The sequence below is a fragment of the Eucalyptus grandis genome, chromosome 11 (genome assembly GCF_016545825.1).
Source record: "Eucalyptus grandis isolate ANBG69807.140 chromosome 11, ASM1654582v1, whole genome shotgun sequence".
Classification (NCBI taxonomy): domain Eukaryota; kingdom Viridiplantae; phylum Streptophyta; class Magnoliopsida; order Myrtales; family Myrtaceae; genus Eucalyptus; species Eucalyptus grandis.
The window spans coordinates 4203641-4215062 of record NC_052622.1 but is presented as its reverse complement, the minus strand read 5'-3'; the positions used below and the strand labels follow the sequence as shown (position 1 = coordinate 4215062).

The 11422-nt window shown below is 40.7% G+C and overlaps 1 protein-coding gene across 1 annotated transcript; it reads left to right on the top strand.

The window, feature by feature from the left end:
• Nucleotides 1-10091: 10091 nt before the first annotated feature.
• On the top strand, nucleotides 10092-10911 carry LOC120289376 (fatty alcohol:caffeoyl-CoA acyltransferase-like). The gene is made up of 2 exons (XM_039304181.1): nucleotides 10092-10479; nucleotides 10579-10911. The coding sequence occupies exons 1-2, from the start codon at nucleotides 10116-10118 to the stop codon at nucleotides 10761-10763; spliced, it is 549 nt and encodes a 182-aa protein (XP_039160115.1). The 5' UTR covers nucleotides 10092-10115; the 3' UTR covers nucleotides 10764-10911.
• The last annotated feature ends 511 nt before the right edge of the window (nucleotides 10912-11422 follow it).

The following is an 11422-nucleotide window of genomic DNA, read 5'->3' as shown; positions in this document are numbered from 1 at the left end:
GGCCGGCAATGCTCATCAGCCACGGTTATCATGGAAAGTTCTCTGCCAGTTGGACCGCATTCACAAGATAAACTTCTCTGAAGGCAGGTGGCAACGTGTGCTCGACCTTTATTAGAAGGGATGATGTCATTTTTGGAGGGTCCTTTATCAGAACCACTGAGAAGACTTGGGTGAACAATACTATGCAATTGACACAGCAGAGGAAGCATTGCTTTTAGCTCAATTTTGGTGAGAACAGAACTGCAGAATTGCTAGGATGAAATCTGCTTCTGATTCGGCAAATTGGATGAAAGCACAAGTTTCGTTCTAATGAATGGAATGCTCCTGAATGTACATGATACCTTCCTTGATCCTAGTGTTAGCAGTCACCATGTGGCCACAGGTCATGATACAGAGGAAGCTGATTACTAATGTTGATTTGATAACTTCCATTTCTGGAAACAATCTCTCAAATTAGTTGCTTCTTTAAGGTTTCCGGTGGCTCAACCCAACCTTTGGAACTGTTGAAGTTGTAGTAGCATCGAATACGCTTCCCTTAAGCCATGTACCAACTCTGAATTTCAAGGCACAACCCATGGTTTTACAAGCTCAATGTGGACATACATTAGATTCTATTCATCGTCTCTTTTCGAATTCATGAAGATTCTATGACGAGCCTTTATTGGCATGTGGGCGGCACAAATTGAAGTTTTCTTAGTTTCTTCTCATGTGAAGAGCATTCGGAACTCATTTTGTCAAATGAACTGAATCTGATATGCCTGGCCAAGCGATTTTCCAATCCATGCTGCTTCTTTTCATGGTTAGCCAATTAAAGAAACTTTCACACCAATGTCTACTGAATTCCCTCATTGTTTTAAACGGGGAAAAAGGGGATTTCCATGCCTCTCTTGCAGCCATCTCTGTTGCCGCAGTAGCATAACTCTGTAACGGCGTCACTGCCACACAACTCTTCCGCAACCCCTCTCAACAAAACAGCAATCAAGCTGGATAAACATCGCCGATTCTCCATCTCTCTTGAACGGGGCGTTCTTCGAAACAGAGTCCGACTTTGTTATTCCATCAAACACCAGAGAGAGAGAGAGAGAGAGAACAAAGGCGAAACAGAAAATCAAACAGACAAATTGGGAATGAAAACGACCTGGTAAGGGTGAATATCGAATGATGGATTCCGTCAACGCCTGAATGTAGCAAGGAACAGCTGTCTGCAGAGATTTCTCGAAGCAACGTTCATCGGAGAGAGTTCGTGGGCAAAGGGAATTTCTGGATACTGTCTGCCAATTCAAAGGATGAGATTTTTTTGGGTTTCACTCTATCGGCCCTCCCGCCGGTGCGGCGTCCCTTCATCGACCGACGCAATCTGAGGCCGATCGAGTCGTCATCGTCCGAGACTGATAGGCCGAGAGCGTGAAGATCAGTGGCGAGGCTGAAGAGAAAACGACGAGAGCTAAGCCAGTGGAGATGATCGCGTTGCCGCGTTCTGTTCCCGGTTTGAATGAACAGTGCTTTAATGTTATTTGTGAAAGCAAAATTCCACTTTTGTTTCAAACAACTTCTAATTCCGTAGAAATATTTTAATTTTTCTTATGTCTTTTGATTTGAAATTTCTATTTAAGTTTCCTTTAAATGGAAAAATTAACCAATTTCATTTCTGGTTATCAAAATGTCATCGACGTAAATTAACATAGTGATGAAATGAATTTCATCTCCTTAAAGTAAAGAAGGAGCAAATCCTAATTTAAACAATGTCTTGCATAAATATGCTTAATACCTTTCATTAGTTTATCTGCACTATTTGCCTTAATTAGTCCTACGGATTTTTGTTGACATCGGTCGCACGGTCCCTACCACCATAAAAAGGAAGGAAAAAGCAGCTTCTGACCAGGGGTCCTACCATCCTTCTCGGGAAACACTTTTTTTTTGACCGACGGGAAACACTTCATCAATATGAAAATGAGTATTTCTGGTACATAATTCTACGATCTCGGAGTTGGATCTGGGCCCAGTGCTGCGTAAACAATAAAGTTTATTCTAGTTGATTTCTTCGTCTCACGTATCACGACGTCGGCTTGAAGATTTAGTTTTCGTTTTGATTCTTGTTTTTTTTCCACTAAGGACTCCAAGAGTAAAAAAATTTCAACTCCAATAAACCTCGAAATATAAGTTTTCGCATTTCATCAAATAACTTTACTTTGTCTCAATATTTTCCGTGCTAAGCTAGTTTCACATTCAATATGACATCCATCTAGAATGTAATAATCCCTCACTTTTAATGTGGGAATATCTTAGAGTTGCATTGTACCTGATGGTCAATGTAGTTGATGGTGCGGAAAGTGCTGGGTATAAACAATTGATATACCAAATTGGTGTGCAAATGAGATTTTTCCGTAAGTGGGGTAAATGTCAAACGTAGTCACTTTGTATAATCAAGTCACTAAACTATAATTTCAATCACCCAATACATTAACATCATTTTTTTCCCATATGTAATCAATGAATTATGAAGACTTTTCGAACAATTTTCTACACATTATTTACATAGCAGTCTTACAAATCTGATTAAAAATGTTATAACGACAACACGACATCATATGAGTCTCCACTAAGAAAAAACACAAAAAAATATAGAAGTTTAAAAAAAGAGAGGGTAGCGATTCGTTCACTCCAACTCAGGTCGTAACTCTACATCTCATTTGGGTTAAATGGCCCTATGTTACGAGGGGAGGTTCTCAAGGCGTAACCTGATCGGGAGCAAGCTAAATTTATCATGAGTATTTAAATCCTCTTTTATCCCCATCGGATTTTCTAAAGATTTATATAACTGAGTCCATAATGAACCTCAATAAGTAATTGCAGAATCATGAAAATCTAGTTTCCATAAACAAACCAAACCGACGCAACTGTTATTTTCATCTCATATTATTGAGTTCAAGAGCATCGATTTGTTTACCGAAATAATCATTATTTAACGAAGTTTGCCCCCTCTAGCAAAAAAATTTCTAGATACATCCATGAATTGGCCATGGTTTGCTTGGGTTTTGATTTGTTACAAATTCTGAAGTTCATTCGACGATTGAAATCAAAATTCAAAGACCCGACTGTAAAAATGCGCTATATAATCCAGTCATCACAATTGATCCTCATCTGTTGTTCTCTCTAACAAATTTGAACGCCTAGCCTCATCCGATCAAACTTCCAAAAATTCCCATCAATCCCTCTCCTTTTCCCCTTCAACTTGGCTGCTACTCGTAGCCGCAATCACCGCCTTCTCCCCGTCTTCAGTTGAATGAAAACCTGTTAAATGAGCGTTATGCAATCTTTCGAGGCCATTTTGGCTCGGTCTTTGAAGGTTGAGCTGAAAACTTTGAAGGTTGAGTTGAAAACTTTCGAGAATAAATATCTGAAATCATTTGATGCAGGACTACGCAGTCTGCTTTTGCTTTAGAATCATAGATAACTGTTAATTTTTTTAATTTGTGTGTCAGAGAGATGAGTTTCTCATGTATCCATTTCTAACTATTGTAGTTCCATCTTTAACTATTGTAGTTTCTGCTGCGGGCAAAGGGAGCAGATCAGATTTTTTTAGGTGAAATCAAGAGTTTATTTTTTTTTCTTGGTCGAAGAAATCAAGAGTCGATTATTGTAGTGTGAAATCTAGGCAAGCCAAACAACCATAATGTAAGCTGTAATCTCTCCTATTATTTGGGATGCTCTTGGTACAGGAGAAAATAGAAGAAATGGCAGCGTAAAATGGTCCTTTTTTCTATTGGGCGTTTTGAGAAATTACTCAGAAAAGCTTTATCTTTTAATTGGTGGTTGAAAAGTTTGTAATTTTAACTCGTGTGCAATCCCAGATTTTTCACTAGTACTAAGATAGAGGATGCAGTTGCTTCTCAAAGGTGGTGTTGTAGCACTTCTTGGTGTTCTCATTTTGACATCTATCAAGCTAAAGCAGAATGCGATGAACGGACATTCGCTAGCGTACCTACAATTTTCGTTTCTTTCCATATCACTTTAAATTTCTTCATTATGATTGTTTTCTGTCATTTTGTTCGTATCCCAGAAACAATGTCTCTTCTTATGTTACATGAACTCTGTGGACATACTCTTTTTTTTGTTTTCTCTTCCATTTTGGCTGGATCGAAACACCATCTTCTACTCCGTTGACACAACTGCAGTGTCGCATGCTTCAATATTTTTGGAATCGCTGAACGGTTGCTCTTGAATTTTTTGTGGCACATTACTTCTTGCAATTGATCAAATTTTGGTTTTTCTTCCTTGTTTATTCCTGTATGATTCCTCCATTTTCTAGATGTTACGTCCCGCCTTCCAACAAGTTGGTCCTCATGGTGGGTATCTACTGTATATGCTAGTACTTCATTCTCTCTTTCTTTGGTTCTTGCATGTGTGGGTAGCTGCTACTATTGGTGCCTTTTCCTTTGCATAAACAAAAGTGATACCCCCCGTTCTTTGCTTGAGTTTTCTTCCTATTTATATTAGTCTCTCAATTAAGAGTTTTTGAAACTGAGCATGAAGAAAATGACACCCTTGGGTAGTCACTCTTGCTGGTGATATTTTGTCCAGTCCACGTCGTACCTACAATGTTTATACACTTAGTACTTCCGAACGAATCAATCAAAAACCGCATATAACTTCCACAGTACAGTCTTAGGAGCGTAAAGCAGAAGGAAGAGAACTATAGAAGACATCTAGGAAATGCTGCAATATTCAATGAGGTAACCAACATAGCTAAGAGGCTTACCCAGACTGCAAAACCTAGAACATCTAAAATGCCATGAATGATACATTACCAAGCCTCCATAATATGTAGTGTTCAGCAAGAAAGCCATTTCTACAAATGAGAGACTTTGCTCCAAGGATTGGAAGCACGTAGAAAACTGCTTTTATGAACATGCCTCCGATGGACAACAAAGCTGAATGATTAGCTTAGCTTAGAAAAACAGGCCTCGCCTATGCGATTTGATTATGACCAATTGGTCAAAACACATTAGTAACTTCCACAATGCCATGTTAGGAGAGTAAAAAACTCATGCATGCACAGGAGTTAGATGCCCAACACATAAACATTTAGTGGACCAAGGAACCACCCTATTTGTCATGATTCTAATTTGACTACATCAACAATCGAACACACATCAACATATATGTAAACAGCATTATATGCCACAACCTCTTGGTTGAAGTGATTCATGTAGAACCACAACATATCCTCCAAGTTCTCAGTCTGTTCCTGTTTGTAATGCCCAGCATGGCAATCATGAACATGGTGGCTACATTGCCACCAAACGCCACAACTGTGGACACCATTAAGGAGAAGCAAATCCAAGAAAAGTGAAACTACCATTCTATTACATTTGAGCCAGAAAAGACAAGGTATCAAATTTAAAGGATATATATATACCAAGCTTGTTGGTAGTCCCAGTAGGTGTATGAGGAAGAATATGGTAGGTTTTGGGTAAATCTGGTTTGGAACTTTCTGGGTGTATGAGGTGAGGCTCCCCAATGTGAGGGGTGTATGACTTTGCTGATGGATATAGTGGAGTATATAATGTTTTCTGTATTGTTTTTGTCAGCAAAATGGGTAAATCTTGCTGATTCTTAATATATATATTACTAAAGCACTCGAAAAATCTATTTCCATCCTATGCTTGAAAAGCCACAAATAGAGATGCTTTATCAAAATCCTTTAAAACAACATATGCTAGTTAATAAACGTACGAAACTACGTAAACAATAATCATCATATTACTTACTTCCACAAAGATTGGACCTAAAATGGGGCGTAGGGACGAGAGAGAAGTGTGCAATAAAAGCTTGTTTAAGTGTAGCTCTATAATCATTATTTTTCTCTATAGTTCTAGTGAAACATAGCACTTGTGGAGATATAATAAAACCAGTCGGTGTGAAAGACAACTGAATGATCACCAGGTTGAAGTAGAAAGGGCTTAACCAGAAACTTGAAAGGCAAAACCATCACATGATTCGTTCTAAAGCTAGCTCCAAAAGAGCGATTGTATTACTGACATTTCTAAATATACAGAATTTACATATCGAGAACTGACGATGAATATATGTAGCTAGGAGCCCAGATCAAGACAATGAGACACAAGCTAGTTAAAGGCTAGAAAGTGAAAATCCTATGAGATTTCATTTCCACTATGGACACGATTCGTTCCTTGGTGGGTAGCAGAAAAATCCAAGAGTTACAGATTCCGCGTCAAATAGAATTAAATAATCCAGCCCTAGACATAAGATCAGGAACCACTATGGTTCGCGTGTGAAGCCACTGGAACAAGCTACAAAACGATTCTCATCCAACTGATCTGATCTGATACTTCGGTTTCGCAACAATCCTAATGTCGAATCCTGCGGCAAACATCATCAACATTGAATCTAGCATCGATCGAAAGTGAATCAACAAGTGTCAAATTCCAAGACCTCAACCTCACATCGGAAGCGGCTTAAGAAAACTTACGGGAAGAGGAGGAGGAGGGGGGAGAAGCCGTGTGGTGAAAAGAGGAGGAACGGTTTGCTGTTGGGACTGCGGTGGCGTTGCCGGGTGGCTCCGATCCTCGAGTACGTCGGAGATCGGACTTCCCGAGGGCGGCAACGGTGGTGTTGAGGGCGGCGACGATGGCTTGGCGCGAGGGAAGGAGATGAAGCAATGGAGGTGTTTCCAAGAATTGCAACGGAAGGGACTAGAAAACCGTGAAATTGAAAAGGGAAATCTGATCCCGATTCGTTGGGGAATTTTCTTTATTTTTGGCCAATCACAAATTTCGGAAAAAAAATTACCTCAATTTAAATCGCTAAAAAAATGTGGTCTAACTATTTGGCTGGCGAGTGAGATCAAATTTTTATTTAATACTGATTAGGCAATTTCATTTTCTTATTCGAAATGAAAACGTGACAGGGGGAGGAAAAAAAAATGGAAGAGTTTCTAAGTTGTGTGACAAGAGTGATCTGAAATTGTGAAATTGAAAAAGAAAATCTAATCCCAATTCATTTGGGAAATATATTCTTATTTTTTATTAAATTACAAATTTCGAATAAAATTACCTTTGTTTAAGTCGCTGGCTTAGATCTTTATTTGAGCCTAATTTGGCCATTTTATACCCTTATCTATAACAAAAGTCCATGCTTTTTTTTTCTCCAAGGAGGAACCTTGCTATATGAAAATGGAGGCGCTAGACTCGAACGATTTGCAAAAAGACTCATGGACTTTGACTTAGAAAAACTTTCGGACTATTATCACAGGAAAATTTTTGGATGATGATTATTGATCTTTCATCATTTCAATTTTGAAGAGCTTCGATACTTTATGATCTTATTTCTCTTGAATTATTTCTTCTTTACAACCTTAATTGTTTGTAAAGAGCATTCATGATATGCACGGCAAAGCAATAATCGATCTATGCTACATCTCTTCATAAGGAGTCAATTGAACAGATTTTTATACCAATTTCTATTAAGGTTCTATTCGTTTCGCGAAAAGTATTGCGCTTCTGAAAAATGACAATATTTCCTCTTTTTTTTTTTTTTTTTAATAACCGAAGACTCTACCACGAGCCTCCCGTGCCCTTTTTTATTTTTTATTTTCTTTTTCTTTTTCCTTTTTTCCTCCTCCTTCTTCCTCATTGGCCAGTCGCCGCGGCCGGCAACCGACCAATGAGGAAGAAGAAAAAAAAATAAAGAAAAATAATTTATTTTTTTAAAATAAAAATTTTATAGAAAGGGGTGTATGTAGAGAAAAAAACAAACACAAAAGTAAAAATCGAAAAATCAAACCAAACCGAACCGAGATTTCAATTCGCCGAGATCATATTTCAGTTCGGTACAATAAACTTCCTTATCGTTCGGTTCGATTCGGCTTTTCAAAAAAACCGAACCGAACCATTTACACCCGTAACTATAGCTCCTCTTGAAACTATAGGGACTGACTTATCACCACCCAACATGTAGTTCATCTTTGCAGGAGAATTTATAAAGTAGTCAATTGGCTGCAAAGCAAAATCGAATGTCGTAAACTCCACGATAGGCCTGAGACCATAAAAAGCCGCACCGACTTCAACTCCATGATAGACCTAAGACCATAAGGTCAAGGACTTAGTTACACTAATTACTCAATTAATGCATTTTCAGTACCTAATTTTGCTTTTACAAAAAGATGTTTGTCATGTAGTTTGAACTGATTTTAGACCTATCCATTAACATGTGAAATGATCATTCGTGTGCATGATCATTATAATAACAATTAGTAACCAAGGACATCGAATAAATTGTATGGCAAAGCGAGCATTTAATGCTTATAGATAAGAAAAATACCATTCCTAACTAGATTGAAAGTAAATGACAATCAATATATTGAAAAGTGCATAATCAAATGATAATTCGTCTTAAAAAAGAAAACATTGAAACCCTATCGCACAGTCGTAAGAGTTTATTCAAATATTAAGCATGAGTTTTTATCAATAATTTTCCACAATTTTAAGAGAAAGACTTGCAAGAAGACTATTTTAAAGCTTTTTCCAAGGAATTCTATATTTCAGAAGCTTTTTTGACATTTTCGGAATTTTTGAATTTTTAATTCTTCTAATTCTTTATATCATTTTTTTTTTATATTTTCGATCTTTAATAAAAATAATTTTTTATTCCGAAAATAGGGACTTGGCTGGGCACCAGGGCTCGGTCAAAAAACAGGCTGCCTTCTGACACCTCGTGGGTTTGGCGAACCAGGCTTTCAACAAGCTGCATTTACAAAATGATCTAAGCCCACCTTTCGAAATAATTGTACTGATCCCAAGCTCAACTAAATACCAAAACCAGCCCACATTTGCCGAGCTTCAACTTGAGTCCAACGCCCACGAATCCCATCGCCCAGAGGTCAGCCCAAAATCTCTGATTTCCTTCCTCCTTCATTCTGCCCTCCACGCCCCTCTCCAATGTTCCCCTCTCTTACGTTGTTCAGGTCCTCATCTTCCGGCTCGGACACGGCGACGAGCGGGCGAGCTTGTGACAAATCGGGCTATATGGCATGCCGCCTTGGCATCTTCGAGCCGGGATCCTCGGGCAAGGGAGGTTCGAACCGAAAAAGAAACTCACCGGCGACGCAGAGATTTGGGAGCGAAAGATGGTGTGCTCGAGGGCGTCGGCCAGAGGTCGTCGGAGAGGGTTCGGGCGTGGCAGAGCTGCTGGAGAACTCCTTCTCGCTCTCGAGTTTCACTCTCCTCCTCAACTCTCGCTTGGATCTCCCTCTGTTCTCCGAACCTTCCTCGTTCGATTCTCGAGGCCGCGTGAGAGAGGAGCGCACTTGACCAGCCCCACCTCCGGTCCTTCACCGCCGGGACGTCACCTCCTTCGCCACCGGAACGCTACCACCGCCGAAGATGTTGAGAGCACAGTCGGCTCTCTCTCGCTCTTTCTTTCTCCAAGAACCAGCCTCCCTCCGGCTCACCCTCTCGAGCTTGCTCTTTCTCTCTGTGTGGCTCCCACGAGCAGCTCTCACCGTCTCCTTCTCGGGCAGCGCTCGCCGTCTCTGGTTTTCAGCCGAGCCCTTCGAGATGTAGCCCTCGCCCTTTCTCTCCATATGTTTTCAGCCGATCAAGAAGCCCTCTCGAGCTCACTCCCTCTTTCTCTCCCGGTCTCACTCACCGGATCTCTCTCTCCTCTCCTCTCCTCTCCTCTCCTCCGGTTCTCTCCCCGTTCGAGGAAATATTCAGTGGTTTGCTCTCACCACATCATCAGTTGACGTGGCAAGCATCATTTTCTTCCATCCAATTACAGCTTGACACATATTTGCTGATATGGAATTAAATAAAAAATAAAAATTATCTCATTTCACCACTGTTTCTCTCTTCCTCCTCTGTTCCTCCTTCGTCCACACCACCAGCTTGACCGAGTCACCCTCTCCGTCATCTTCCTCAATTCGTCTTCGGTTTTGTCTTTCTCCCAGCGTATGTTCGTCTTCATCTTCGGATCATCGGCCAGATCTGGTTGCTTCGTCTTCCTGCTGTCACCATGGTAGCTTGGGGAGAAAATATTACCTTTTACTTTCTAGTTTTCTCCCGACCACCTCACCGCTCAGGGAGAAAGTATTCATGGCTTCATCTTCCTCCCAGCATCTGTTCGTCTTCGTCTTCCGCCATGGCCAGATCTGGTCACTTTGTCTTCCTCCCAGCATCTGCTTGTCTTCATTTCGCTGCGACCGAGATGCTCAGAGAATCGCTGGGCGAGATACTGGTCGAGTTCTATCCATTCACAGGGAGACTCGTCGCGGGAGTGACAGGAAGATGGCAGTGAGATGCACGGGAGAAGGTGTCCCGTTCGTCGAAGCGATGTCGGAGGACGACATCGGAATGCTGGGCGACATCAGCATCATCGATCTGCCAATGCTGCGAAAACTCATGAACAACAGCGATGGAGCCCAAACCATATTGGAAAAAACCTTTGCTGACAGTGTAGGTAATGTTTTTATTATACTGGTTCACTGAGTAACTTCTTTTTATTAGAGGGCCCGTTTGAATATGACCTACTTCTACTTCTGTACATCCCCGCTTACAGTTTATCGTATAATCCGGGTGACAGCATTCAAGTGCGGAGGGATCACCCTCGGCATTCTCATAAATCACGTCGTCATCGATGGTAAAGCCCTCACGGACTTCATAACTTGTTGGACTGATGTGGCTCGAGCCAAGCCGCTTTCGATTCGTCCCTTTCTCGATCGATTGGTATTGTGCCCGAGGTGACCTTTACTCGTCGATTTCCCCCACCACGAGTATGCTCGGATGGATTGGTGTCCCAAATGCATAGTCAACCTCTAAACCAAGCCCCTTGTTTACAAATCATTCTGCTTTGAGCCACTCACTCTCGTAAAACTCAAGAAAGCGTCCACAATCACAACCAACGATGAGAAAAGCTATGCATGTTGCTCAAGTCCACAAGCTGCAACAATTTGATAAGACATCGGATAAATAATGTCATGCCCCGAACCTCAAACGTGCGAACATTCCTCGATGGTCAACTGAAAATGTGACGTCCCAGGACGCGTCGCCAACCCATTCTTTTTCTTTTTTTTTTTTTATCTTATCAATTAAGCACATGCAGAAGCGAATTAAATAAACATCCAGCCAATAAACAAATATAGGGATGGTAAAACACAACCAGGATTTTCCCATAAAAACCACGACTTATTTATCCATTGTTGTCCCTAGGAAGTTTAATGATTTACAAATCGTTACACTAGCAACTTCCAACCGACCTTCTCAAAAACCTCGGGATCGGGTCACCTTAAACTTTGCTAACAGCAGGGCCAACCAAAAGTTGTTGCATCTCATGCCCACCACATCCACACTCAGCATATCTCGACGCTACAGCCTTGAAAAATGTTAGCCCACGACGGGGTGAG

What these genes read in the sequence shown, in the direction of transcription:
- LOC120289376 (XM_039304181.1), top strand. Translation starts at nt 10,116, where the DNA reads ATGGCTTCATCTTCCTCCCAGCATCTGTTCGTCTTCGTCTTCCGCCAT. An exon ending in AACCTTTGCTGACAGTGTAG is followed by an intron (nt 10,480 to 10,578) that starts GTAATGTTTTTA and finishes CCCCGCTTACAG; the next exon opens with TTTATCGTATAATCCGGGTG.